The sequence below is a fragment of the Rhinoderma darwinii genome, chromosome 10 (assembly GCF_050947455.1).
Source record: "Rhinoderma darwinii isolate aRhiDar2 chromosome 10, aRhiDar2.hap1, whole genome shotgun sequence".
NCBI classification, from domain to species: Eukaryota; Metazoa; Chordata; class Amphibia; order Anura; family Rhinodermatidae; genus Rhinoderma; species Rhinoderma darwinii.
This window is the reverse complement of record NC_134696.1, coordinates 88,070,726-88,084,578: the sequence shown is the minus strand read 5'-3', so window position 1 is coordinate 88,084,578 and position 13,853 is coordinate 88,070,726. Positions and strand designations below refer to the sequence as shown.

Here is a 13,853-nt window from a genome sequence, read left to right as displayed (position 1 = left end):
CCCCTTTAAGCCTAATAGATTGCCAGTCAGTTTACATTGGCAGGCAATAATGGCAGAACCCCCCCCCCCCCCCCATTTCCTCCTAAAATCATAACAAAGTTAATAATCTTTAGTACTGTGCAAAAGTTGTGGAAAAATGCTTTCAAAATAGAAGTGTTAATATTTTTTTTTTATCATTTTAACAAAATACAAAGTGAATGAACAGAAGAGAGTATTTATCCATCATGCAATACCATCAAGAAGGCGTCTGGCTCCAAATTTATTCTGCTGCAGAACAATGTCCCCAAACATACAGCAAATGTCATTAAGAACTATCTTCAGCGTAAAGAAGAACAAGGAGCCCTGGAAGTGATGATATGGCTCCCACAGAGCCCTGATCTCCACATCATCAAGTCTGTCTGGGATTACATGAAGAGGCAGAAGGATTTGAGGAAAGCGACATCCACAGAAGATCTGTGGTTAGTTCACCAAGATGTTTGGAACGACCTCCCTGCCGAGTTCCTTCAAAAACTGTGTGCAAGTGCACCTAGAAGAATTGATGCTGTTTTAAAGGCAAAGGGTGGTCACACCAAATATTGACCTGATTCAGATTTCTCTTCTGTTCATTCACTTAGTTATTTTTTTTATCAATTAACAAAATACAATTAACGCCCCTATTTTTGAATTTCAAAATGCAAAAAACATTGGTGGAAATTCTGTGTGTCCCCACCTCCCCCAAGTCAACAAAAGTTAATGAAATAAGTTATGTGTACCCTAATGGTGCCATTGAAATACCTTCATACTTAAAAAAGCAAGTCCTCATACAACTACATCGACTGAAAAATAAAAAAGTTATCGCTCTTGGAATGCGACGATGAAAAAAATGAAAAATGTCTTGGTCCTTTTAAAAGGTTATTTATCATCTTCTGTCAAGTTGTTAGTTGTTAAGCATTCTGTTCAGCCAACTCTCCTAGAGACCTGAAGACCAATTCTCCATAGTTATGATAAATTATGGGAGAGTCAGGGTTAACGGCATAACTTAGCAGATTTTCCATTCACGAGTGTGAGTAGCTGTAATGGCGACAATACTGCCCCGGGAAACCAAATATAACCGCCAAAAATAGCTTAATAGGATTTTTAAAACTTTTTGGTGGTCTTCCCTCCTGCAAGGAGAACTGTGTTGCGATCTCACTGCCATGTAGTGTACATTGTGTGATCAGAGCGAGAATTGTAACTAATCTGACGGTTACCCTGTTTATAGTCCGTAATCTAAGGAACACTCCAGGCAAACTGATACTGTGTTGTGACTGGTGCAGGGCCTGAGGGGCGGTACATAACACATGGATTCTATTTTTGTTGTGTTCTGAATCCCAGTGTCATGCTCCGCCCCCTCAGGCCCTGGACTTGGTATCAGTTATGCTCAGAGTATTTCTTTAAGAAGCACAAGGGCTGATGTCGTTCTTACAATAAGAAAGACCTTGTTACTCAGATGGTATAAAGAATAAAACCCATTATTACAGACCTTTATGGCTGATTTACTGGCCGTTGAAGGTCTTTGATTACTTAAAGGCTGTGTACACTTTTTGGAAGGAATTTTTTTTATTATTATTAAATCTATGTGTTGTTTTTTTTTAAGCAGCTTTCAAATTTAATTTATCTTTTTTACTTTTTACAATACAGCTTCTATGTTTCCTCTATACATAAAAGCTGTATCGTTCTCTCTCAACTGAATCTGTCAGGTCAGCTTAACTGACGGCTTGGCTGAGAGCGGGTCCTGCGTGTCTCTAACACACAGGATCCACGTAATACCGATCACATCTAAGTCGCCACAGTCCAAATTCTATAGGTAGGAACGTAATTTTGTTTCCTGCCGACACGGAAGGTTGTATTATAAAGTTTTATTAGAAGTCATTTGTGTGCTTTAGCGCTTGTTATGTGGGTTTTCGGCTAAAGGGCAGGTAGGTGGAGCGGTTTTCAGCTCTTGGGCACATAGAACAGCTGTAAAACTTGTGAAGAACTTGTAAAAATGAGTTACCTATTCCATATAAGGCGGAAGAACTTTACACAGTGTAAAGCCTAGACGTTATTGTATTTGCCAAAGATCATATATTCATATTATTTTTATAGGTTCTTGTTATTGGCTTGGAGGACATTGTCAATATAAAGAATGTGGAACGTTTGAAGAAGGACCTAAGAGTAAGTGTAAGAGGATGACCATATTATGAACCGCACAATCCAAATGAAAGGAGTGGTCTCGGGAGATTAATGAATCGCATATCGCTAGGATGCCTGATTGATAGGGGTCCGCTTTGAGTCCCGCCAGTGGCTAGAACAAAGTGGCAGCGGCGCTAGCAAAGCACCGAGCCACTTTAGTCCCCTTGTTGGCTTTGCTCGGCTTTCTCTGGATGCTGCGTGGTTAACCATTGAGAATAATGGGTCGGCCATGGAGGGAAGCAGAGATTGTGTAAGGATAAGAGGGCAGGGGCACTTCTATGAACTTGGTTGCTTTCTGGGTCAGGCCACATGACTTGCTGCAACGCAGGTATAATCAACAATGCCCGAATAGTCTTATCACAGTTACTTGTTTTAGCTACAATCTGTCAGGAGTTTTTCTCTATTTGGCTCTTTCTTTCTGGCTTTCCTGGGCACGGTGGGCCTTTAACCCCTTAATGACCAGCCTATTTTAGGCCTTAATGACCAAGCCATTTTTTACGTTTTTCCATCGTCGCATTCCAAGAGCTATAACGTTTTTATTTTTGCGTCGACATAGCTGTATAAGGTCTTGTTTTTTGCGGGACAAGTTGTATTTTTTAATAGCACCATTTTGGGGGACATATTATTTATTGATTAACTTTTATTAACTTTCTTTTTTTTGGGGGGGGGATAGAAAAAACCTGAAATTTCGCCACTCTTTTCTGCGTCCTAAATCTACGCCGTTTACCGTGTGGTATAAATAACACAATAACTTTATTCAGCGGGTTGTTACGCTTGCAAAGATACCAAATTTGTATAAATTTTGTATGTTTTACTACTTTTACACCGTAAATACGTTTTTTTTTCAAAATTATTTTTATTTATTGTTTTTGTGTCTCCATATTTGAAGAGCCGTAACGTTTTTATTTTTTCGCCGATGCGGTTGTGTGAGGGCTTTTTTTTTTTTTTTTTTGCGGGAAGACTTGTAGTTTTTATTGGTACCATTTTGGAGTAGATGCGACTTTTTGATCACTTTTTATCACATTTTTTTTAAAGTTTGGATTCACAGAAAACAGCAATTTTTCCATACATTTTTTACGGCGTTCACCGTGTGGGTTAAATAATGTAATAGATTTATAGTCGGGGTCGTTACGGACGCGGCGATACCAAATATGTGTAACTTTTTAACTTTATTTAGTTTTTTTTAATAGTAAAGCATTTTGTAAGGGGAAAAGCTGGGTTTTTTATTTTTTTTCACATTTTTTTTTAAATTAACTTTATTAAACTTTTTTTTTTTACTTTTTTACTAGTCCCATTAGGGGACTTTAATATGCGATTCTCCGATCGCTATTATAATACACTGCAATACTTCTGTATTGCAGTGTATTACTGCCTGTCCGTTTAACACGGACAGGCATCTGCTAGGTCATGCCTCCGGCATGATCTAGCAGACAGTCGCTCAAGGCAGACCTGGGGGCCTTTATTAGGCCCCCGGCTGCCATTGGAGACACAGACACTCGGCGATCGTATCGCCGGGTGTCGGTGGGAGAGAGAGGGAGCTCCCTCCCTCTCTCCAAAACCACTCCGATGCGGTGCACGCTATTGTGCACCGCATCTGAGGGGTTAAACGGGTGAGATCGATACTTATATCGATCTCACCCGGCAGAGCAGGGACGCCCCCAGCCCTCAGCTACCTCTAGCAGCTGAGAGCAGGGAGATTTGACGCTCCCTGCTCTGTTTACTTTATCCTGATGCAGTGATGTAAAAAGGCATATGCATCAGAATGAAGCCCGTTAGTGGCCGCCGTTAAAAGGCGTATTGGCGGTCATTAACGGGTTAAAGTGTAACTAAACTTTTTAAAAACTTTTGACATTTCATTGAGACCCCCACTGATCGCTAATACGAAATGGCGGAATCACTCGGGTGAGTGCTGTGCCGCTTAGTTTCAGATCGCCTATCCTGGGAAAGCCGAGCAAGCGGTGTACGGACTCGTAGACTTTCTTTTTTTCTATTTCCCCACCCAAAAAAGTTAATTAAGATGTGATAAAAAAAAAAAAGTGTACCCCAGAATGGTGCCATTGAAAAATACAACTCCTCCTGCAAAAAACCAAGTCGTCACACAGCTATGGCTACGGAAAGATTAAAAAAGTTCTAGCTTTTTGAATGTGACGATCGAAAATAAATAAATAGCTTAGTCTAGTGATCAGTGTGGGTCCCGTATCTTAGGGGCATTATCTACTTTATAGGTGACTTCACAGCAGTTTGCTTCCTGGAATGATTCCTTAAACCAGTATTACAACATATTTTACATCAACCATATATATAACTATTGTTAAGGACTCTATTTTGTCATATTAAACAACCGTTGATGTGCAGCATCTAGGCCAAACCAGTTTTCTCCAGCACGTGTTATGCACAGAGCAAATATTCTACGTGAAGAATAGGAGATTGTTTATGCGAAAAGGCTGACGGGTCTGGATGAAGAACATCCCCTCCCCCCGCCTTCCATCTTTGTTGTTACCTACGTTTTTCTATCTCCACGGCATGTTTATAGCTGGCCATACACCTGCCCCCATCTCAATATAAATGATTTCCTGATGGAAATATTGTAGCCGTGCATTACCCTACATTGACAAATTTTTTTATAAGTAGCATTGAAATGTTCGCTGACCGTCTTGTTTATTTACTAGGCCTCAATGAGGTTTCGCCTATAGTGAAGGTTGTCCAATGTGGCGTCCTGCTGCAGCTACACGGTATGGGATGACACAGCCATATGACGTTACGTATTCAACGTCGCTGAAGCCTTAGAAATACATCAGACCAACAGGGACTGCAGACCAGATGACCTGCACGGGCAGAATACCTGTTCTTAAAGAGGCTCTGTCACCACATTATAAGTGCCCTGTCTCCTATATAAGGAGATCGGCGCTGTAATGTAGGTGACAGTAATGCTTTTTATTTTAAAAAAACGATCTTTTTTCACGTTAGGAGCGATTTTGGTTTATGCTAATGAGCTTTCTTAATGCCCAAGTGGGCGTACTTTTACTTTCGACCAAGTGGGCGTTGTACAGAGGAGTGCATGATGCTGACCAATCGGCATCATGCACTCCTCTCCATTCATTTACACTGCACTAGCGATATAGATATATCACTATGTGCAGCCTCATACACAAGCCCTAACATTACTACAGTGTCCTGATAATGAATACACATGACCATCCAGCCTGGACGTCATGTGTACTCAGAATCCTGACACTTCTGACACTTCTTTTGTGAGATTCCGGCAAGTGACACCAAATCTCGTTTAGCTCCGTGATCTCGCGAGATTTGGTTTCACTTGCCAGAATCTCACAAAAAAAGATTCAGAAGTGTCAGGATTCTGAGTACACATGACGTCCAGGCTGGATTTCATGTGTAGTCATTATCAGGACACTGTAGTAATTAAGAAAGCTCATTAGCATAAACCAAAATCGTTGTGAAAAAAGATAGTTTTTTTTAAATAAAAAGCATTACTGTCACCTGCATTACAGCGCCCATCTCCTTATGTAGGAGACAGGGCACTTATAATGTGGTGACAGAGCCTCTTTAAGGCAATAATATTCTATTCAGAATTGTTGTTTAAGCAATTTCCTAATATATTCTTTCATCTTTTTGGAGGACACATGACGTCTATGCTTCTCATGAGCGGCTGGACGTTCCCGCATCATGACGAGCATAGACGTCATTTTGATCACGCGGGCACAACAACGCTGCACGCGCGATCAGGAGCGGGGGAACAGCTGTAATACAAAGCCGCACTCCCGCTCTAATAGCGGAGATAAGAGAAACCTCTTCTCTATGCCATTAACCCCTTGAATGTTGCTCTCACTACACAGGCTAATGTACTTTTATATAGATATATGCCAGTACATTATAGTTAAAAAATAAAAATCATAGTGAAAAACACCCCTGTGAGATGACAAAAAAAAGTTAAATAAATTTAAAAAAAAACCCGTAAAGAAAATACACACCTTTTTTTACAATGAATAAACTTTACAAAATATAAGTCCCAAAACCTAAAATAATATACACCTATTTTGTATCGCTACAACCGTAAAACAACCTGCACAACAAATGCATAGCGTCCTTTATGGTGATTGGTGTATGCTGTAAAAAATAAATGAATACTTCAGCGGAACTGCTTTTTTCTTTTTTTTTTCTTCTGCATTTTTGCCCAAATAAAAATGTATAAAAATTTAAAGATAATGTAAATGTTTTTTTGCGGGACAAGTTGTACTTTATGTAGGTGTCATTTGTTGGTACAATGTCTTATATGGCTACGTCCAAAAAAAATAAAGTTATGACCTCTGGGATGTAAAGAGGAAAAAAATAATTAAAAAAATTGTTCTGTCCTCAAGGCCAAAATTGCCCGTGTCCTTAAGGGCTCATTCAGATGAGCGTAATACTCGTCCGTGTGCTGTGAGTTGAAATCACTCAACACACGGACCATTCATTTCAATGGGGCCATTCACACATGCGTTGTTTTTCACACAGCGTGCGTCCGTTGCGTGAAACTCACTGCGTGTCCTATATTTGTGCGTTTTCACACGCCTAGTCGCCCATTAAAGTCTGAGTGCATGAAAACCACGGACAGCACACGGACGACATCCTTGTGCTGTCCGTGTTTCACGCATCAAATACGCTGAAAAGCAGAGAAATCATTTATTTATTTTTAAATGAAATGCTTGCACGGACGTGAAAAACGCATGCCACACGCAAAGCGCACCGATGCCAATATGCAACGCACGTAAAAAAAAATGTAGGAAAAACGCTGCGTTTTTTTACGCGCGCAAATTGGACACACTCGTCTGAATGTAGCCTAAGGGTTAAAGTGTTTTTAACAAATATAAAGGACGTTCCTGCTATTAGTCGTAAACATAGTCTTGTCTGTGAGGATCAGCATCACTTTTTTTTTATTTTTCTGCTTGGTAATTTTGGAGTGGTTTTCTTACACCTGTGTTTTTGTTTTTTTTGTTTTTTTTTCCCCCAGGCGTGCTACAAGTTGATTGACAGCTTCTTATCCGAGTCTGAGAAGATGGCAGACCTAACACAATGCGTGGACTGCATCATTGCTCATGATGTGGCTATTCTCCAGGTTAGTTCCTGGGAAGGTGGAAGTAGCAGATTGACCTCAGGCTGTGTTCACACCTGTATTTGTCTCTTCAGTCGGGTCCTGTTGAGGTTTTTGTTACGTTTTAGTGGCAAAAATATTGCATCATGCATTGCTGTTCTTGCCATCAAAACAATGGAAACCTGAACGGAACTCCGGGGTACCCCAATTTAAGTCAATGGGGTCTGTCTGGCTAATTTCAGGACTGCCATACGATGGTTTTGGCACAGTGTTATGGCTTCCGTTAGAAATGGAACCAATAAGGCAGATGTAAACAGAGCCTTGAAGGCTATGTACACCTTTTGAAAGGATTTTTTTTTTTTAAGAAACTAATTTTTTTATGTGATTCTAAACCACTCTTAAATAGACTTTTATTAAAAAAATGTTTTTACTTTTTAAGATACAGCTTCTATGTATCCTGTATACATAGAAATTGTATCGTTCTGTCAAAGCCGCGGCCGTCCGTTCAGATGAACTGACGGCTCAGCTGTAAACGGATCCTGGGTATCTCTGAGACACAGGATACAGCTAATATCGATCACATCTAAGTTCTCATTATCAGCTTGATCATGTGTGTCAGAGACGTGCAGGACCAGCTTTCAGCTGAACTGACGGAATGAGCTTTGATGGAACGATACAGCTTCTACGGGGTACATAGAAGCTGTATTTTAAAAAGTAAAAACATTGTTTCAAATCTCATAAAACATTGACTTATTTAAAAAAGAAATCAAAAAATGTCCTAAAAAAACAACCAGAGGTTGTTATAAAAATATATACATAAGTAAAAAAAAAATAAAAAAAAAAAATGAAAATTTTCTTAAATCACAAAAAGAAACACTACTCCTCTCTCCAGTACCCCAGTGATCCAGCACAGAAGCTCGGGTGGTCCTTCGCCAGTCTTTGTTTAGAAGCTGCCGGTGTTGACGTGTCGTGGCTGCACATGACCGTGTATAAGTTTGGTGCTGGTGAATGCGTAATGTTCTGCTCCAGGCCTACTCTAAAACACGGTTTCAACCCTTATAAATGTGCTAAGACCGGTTTGGGGAACTAGAAACCGATCAAGGGATATGGGGCACATTTATAAAAAAAAATAAACATACAAAAAAAAAAAAACTTAAAACATTTATAAAATTTGCCAACCGTTTTCCGTACACAAAAATGTTCCCGTACGACTTATGACCATCTTAGTCTCCTAAGGCTCGGTAGATGCTGCACCTGTTTTTTTTTTCTTCTGTTAGGTTTTGTTAATTCTTTTGAGTGGGAGGGCCTTTTTTTTTAATTCCGCAAATGTCATTAAACCAATTGATAGTTCAATATATGCATATTAATTCTAGTCGTCACCTGAGATTGCTCTCATGTACAGTGTCCATAGTAGTACATCCTCAGAGGTCAGAGTCCAACATCATATTAATGTAAGTTTGAGACAAATTTCTCACTCTCACTCTGACCCTGACCCTGATCTACTCCAAGATATAACACACCACTCAATGGAGCTAAAAGCCTATTCATTTACAAGGAACAAGACGGTCTAGTCTCCATAGCAGAAAAAAGAAACAATAGACCAATTACCTACCCAGTATGAATAGTGACATGTACAATAATCTCCATACAAGACTGACTAACACCTGTACAGCAATCTTCAGTTAGATTACCCTGAAGGAGGAATATTGGAAATGCCGTCCTTCAACATTTTAAAAGGGTGATCCATCAATTGTATGTTTTTAACTTGTAATTTTCTAATGAGATCTTTATCTCTGTTGAGTTTTTGTAGGTTATCTCCACAAAGGTGTCATTGCAACGACATGTCATATCAGCCGTTCAGAGAGGTGCAATGAGATTTCAACACTTGGATCTTTTTCATACTATTTGTCTGTTTTAGTAAATACTTGTATACCCCATAAAATAACAATTTTGGAGCATCTTTTCTTAGAACTCTGTGTTGTGCCGTGCCTCTATTATTCCTCCTAGAAATGTATGAATAAATTGACAACTGGGTGTTACCAGTTCAGAGTTTTATCCATCTGCCAGAGTGTCTAAGGGCAACACCCCTTTGACAAGGGCAATGGTAATACCCAGTTGTAAGTTTTTTTTCATACATTTCCAGGAGGAATGACCCAAAGGTAAAGCGTGGACCCCTACCACCATCTGTGGAGATCAGGTTCCACCAGTTCCTGGCATAAATATCCATCCAACATACAATGCCACTACACCAGATCCAAATCCGGACTACCAATAAGACGATCTCTTTATTTCGTGATAGACAGATATGTATACAGTGAAGGCGACGTTTCGGCCATACAATGGCCTTTCTCAAGCCCATATGAACCTACCCCCGAACTGGCACATATAAATACGACCATACAGCTATGAATAAAAAAAAAATGATGGTCCATACATTGCCTAGGCATAAAACAATTTTTCTACTCCTTGTAGCCAAAGTTGGCTGTGTCCTTAAAGGCGATGTTTGAAATTTTATACATTTTCAAAACCTAAATCCTTGAACCTGTCAAAATGAAAAAATAAGAAAAACGTTGTAATATTTTTTTTTAGCTGTGATATTTTATCGTTCCAGGAATGCCTTGATGGTTTCACCCAAGCTGCAGAAAGTGACTTTGGCTGCCTTATGGCTGGAGGAAAAGTAGTTGTAGCCACAGAAAAGTGGTGGAGACTGGCGTCTCAAGATGTGATGCTTCTGTGCTGGTTGGTAGCCTCCTTGTCTCCTCATTCATCACGGGATTACCCGGTGTACCTGCCTCAAGGGAGCCCTACGGTGAGTTGTTTTTGGGAAATTTGCAACTGTCTGAAGTGTGTAGGATGATTTGCACTTCTTAAAGAGATGTTCCGACAACAGACACAGAATTTGCCATAGTTGATTGTTAGATTGGAGTCTTACTGCTGGGACTTACACTTTTTTGGGAGAAGGGAGGGCCCGTGTCCCATGTCGTAGACCACAAGAACAAGCAGAGCTTTATTCCGTCTGTTTAGAAACAATCTGATCTGTCATGGATGCTGTGAACAGAAACCGTGTTGTAAGTGTGAACAGTCTTATAAAAATATTTCCTAAAACTGCTTTTTTAAATACTAAGAAACTGAGATTTTTACAAATGGCTTCCTATTGAATGTAATGGAAAAAACATTGACAAAACCACAAGGGAAAGCATATGCTACATTGTATTCTTCAAACAAAGTATGCCATGAAATTGACATGATATAATATGACATCGATCATGTGATCTACGCACTTGACCACTTCCTCCGCTTTCTATGGCTGTTTCCGCGCAGGCGCTAAACTTTAGTACATCTATAGTATATACAAACAGAAAAAAGCAGCACTCAAAATCCAATTCCAAGATGGTATAGGGTGCAGGCAGGTAATCCCGACCCAGGGGATATGGGTAAATATGGAAGAAAATCCCACAGCACTCCGATATAGTGAAAAAATGGTGGTTTATTCAATCAGCACAAGCTGCAACATTTCCATCCTGCTATAGGATACTTTTCTTCAAGCATATATATATATATATACACACACACACACACACACACACACACACACAGCGCCAGTGGTGGGTGCCAGACTTCCTAGGCTCAGGCTACGAGCCCTTTTAGATAGACAGCAAGTAAAAAAAATTGCGGCAGCACTTCAATGTAGTGAATGAAAAAAGGAAGTCCGTTTTTATCACCCCCCAGCACAGTGGTGTGATTTTAAACGTACTTCCTTCTTTCATTCACTACTTTGGAGTGCTGCCTCAATTTTTTTTTACTTGAAAGATCTATATATATATTGTGATGTCTAGATGACTGGGTCAGAGCATCTCCAAAATGTCAGGTCTTGGTGGGGTGTTTTGCGTTATGCAGTGGTTAGTACATACCAAAGTGGTCCAAGGAAGGAGAAGCTGTGAATGACAGACAGGGTCATGGGCGCCCATGGCTCATCAATGCACGTGAGGATTGAAGGCTAGCGCATCTGGTCCCATCCTAAGGAAGCGTTACTGTAGCACAAATTGCTGAAAAATGTACGACTGGCTATGATGGTGTCAGAAAATATGTGCTCTGCTACACTGCTGAAATTGTCCATGAATGGTTTGAGGAACATGACAAAGAGTTAAGGGGTTGACTTGGGCTCCAAATTCAGCAGATCTCAATCCGATCGATCATCTGTGGGAGGGGCTGGAAAAACAAGTCCGTTCCATGGAGGCCGCACCTCACAACTTACAAGACTTAAAGAATCTGATTCTAACGTCTTGGTGCCAGATATCACATGACCCCTTCAGAGATATTGTAGAGTCCATGGCTCGACTGGTCAGAGCTGTTTTGGTGGCACGAGGGAGACCTACACAATATTAGGCAGGTGGGTTTAATGTTCTGGCTGATCGGTATATATATTGTGTATATATACTGTATATATACTGTATATTTTGGACTCTCTGACACATACACAGAATGTTTTTGTTTCTTGGAAACAGTTATCACTTCAGACTTTGATGGTTCGCCTGGTATTTTTCAGGTTCCTCACAGGCTGCTCACCTTTCAGTTGGTTCCGGGGGTAGATGTGTGTGTACTTTGCGGCCCCACTCCATCGCTACAGAAGGTGGAGTCTGAGGTAATGAAGCACATTTTATGTAGAATTTCATTTTTAATATGTCCTATACAGTTGTGTTCAAACAAATATCAGTCCATCATCATTAACCTGATAAATCCATGTTTTTGGTAGGAGTGATATTTCTACATGGCAAATAATTTACTTGTAAGTGGAGTAGAAAAAAACAGAGCCAACAATTAGGACATGCGAGCCGCTTGTACTGAGGAATTGAATCATTAAAAATAGCAGTGAGGAGTTAAATTAGTGAAGTCCTTCATTCTGTGGAACAACCGGTGTCAATTTTTGCACTTATTTAAAGTAGAAGGTGGCAAATGTTGGTTATAGTGTATTTCCTTCTGAAATACTGGGGAAAACGGGGCGTTCCGGACATTGTTCTGATGAAAAACGAGCTTTGATTAAAAAGTTGAAAACCTATAGAGAAGTGCAGCAAATTATAGGCTGCGCAGCTAAAATGATCTGAAATGTGTTGAAGTGGCAACCAAAACCTAAAAGACGCGGAAGGAAGCGGGAACTACTGTCCGACTGGAATAGCCAAAATGTCAAAGGCTCAGCCAATGATCACCTCCAGAAAGATCAAAGAAGATGTGAAGTTACCAGTGATCTGCTACAATCAGAAGACGATTACGTGAAGCCACATTACCAGCAAGAACTCCCCGCAAAAAAGACATGTCCTGAATAGGTTAAAATTTGCCAAGGAACACGTTGACTGGCCCAAAGAGAAATGGCGCAACATTTGGTGGACGGATGAAAGCAAAAATTTTCTTTTTGGGTCTTGTGACCGCAGACAGTGAGTCAGACGAACCCCGGGCACTGAATTCAAGCCACGGTGCAATGTGAAGACAGTAAAGCAAGGTGCTGCAAAATTCATGATATGGGGATGTTTCTCATACCTGGTGTAGGGCCTATTTATCGCATGCAAGGGATCATGGATCAGTTTGAATATATCAAAATACTTGAGGGGGATCAGGTTGCCCTATGCCGAAGAAGAAATTGAACACCTTGAAATGGGTGTTTCAACACGACAATGACCCAAAACACAGCAGTAAGCGAACAACACTGCAGTTACAGACAAACAGGATTGGCCAGCCCTGACCTCAATTTTAAAGAAAACTTGTGGGGTGTCATCCAAATTGCGGTTTATGAGGCAAAACCCAAAAATGCAGAACTGTGTTATGCCGTCCAATCTTCCTGGACTGGACACCTGTTCAGAGGGGCCAGAAGTTGGTCGACTCCATGCAACACCGATGTCCAGCAGTTCTCACAAATAACGGTTATACCACTAAATATTAGTTCAGTAAAGTGAAATCTGAAAAAAAAATTCAGTTTATACATTAAGGCTATGTTTACACGGAGTATTTTGGGGGAGGAATATCTGCCTCAAAATTCAGTTTGGAACTTTGAGGCAGATATTCCTCTCCCTGCACGCCGATTTTCGCGGCGATTATCGCACCGTTTTTCGCCCGCGGCCATTGAGCGCCGCGGGCATAAAACAGCGAGAAATACGCTTTCTCCTGCCTCCCATTGAAGTCAATGCGAGGTCAGAGGCGGAAGCTCCCGAAGATAGGGCATGTCGCTTCTTTTTCCCGCGAGGCAGTTTTACTGCTCGCGGGAAAAAGACGCCGACGCCTCCCATTGAAATCAATGGGAGGCGTTCTCGGGCCGTTTTTGCCGAGTTTTGCGATGCGGTTTCCGCGTCAAAACTCGGCAAAATACCCCGTGTGAACATAGCCTAAAGGAAAGGTGTCATGATTTTTATTTTTTTATTAATTTGTGTTTTTATTTAACAAAATATTATATTGACTTTTTATTTATTTTTTCACACACAATGTTTTTTTATTTTTTTATTAACACTTTCGTACTTTACTGGGGGCTGCCATGTTTTCTTTCATCTGTGTATGTGTCAATTCACGACACATACACAGATGGAAT

At 40.4% G+C, this 13,853-nt stretch overlaps 1 protein-coding gene across 2 annotated transcripts in view; it reads left to right on the top strand.

Moving 5' to 3' along the window:
• The window catches only part of FUZ (fuzzy planar cell polarity protein), a 59,175-nt gene that overhangs the window by 20,971 nt on the left and 24,351 nt on the right, over positions 1-13,853 (top strand). The window contains exons 4-7 of one of the 2 annotated variants that reach the window (XM_075840190.1): positions 2,107-2,175; positions 7,202-7,306; positions 9,894-10,091; positions 11,829-11,924. In XM_075840190.1, the coding sequence (XP_075696305.1) occupies positions 2,107-2,175; positions 7,202-7,306; positions 9,894-10,091; positions 11,829-11,924 (468 nt within the window). The remainder of the gene's footprint in view (positions 1-2,106; positions 2,176-7,201; positions 7,307-9,893; positions 10,092-11,828; positions 11,925-13,853) is intronic. The other variant, XM_075840191.1, reaches the window with a different exon arrangement.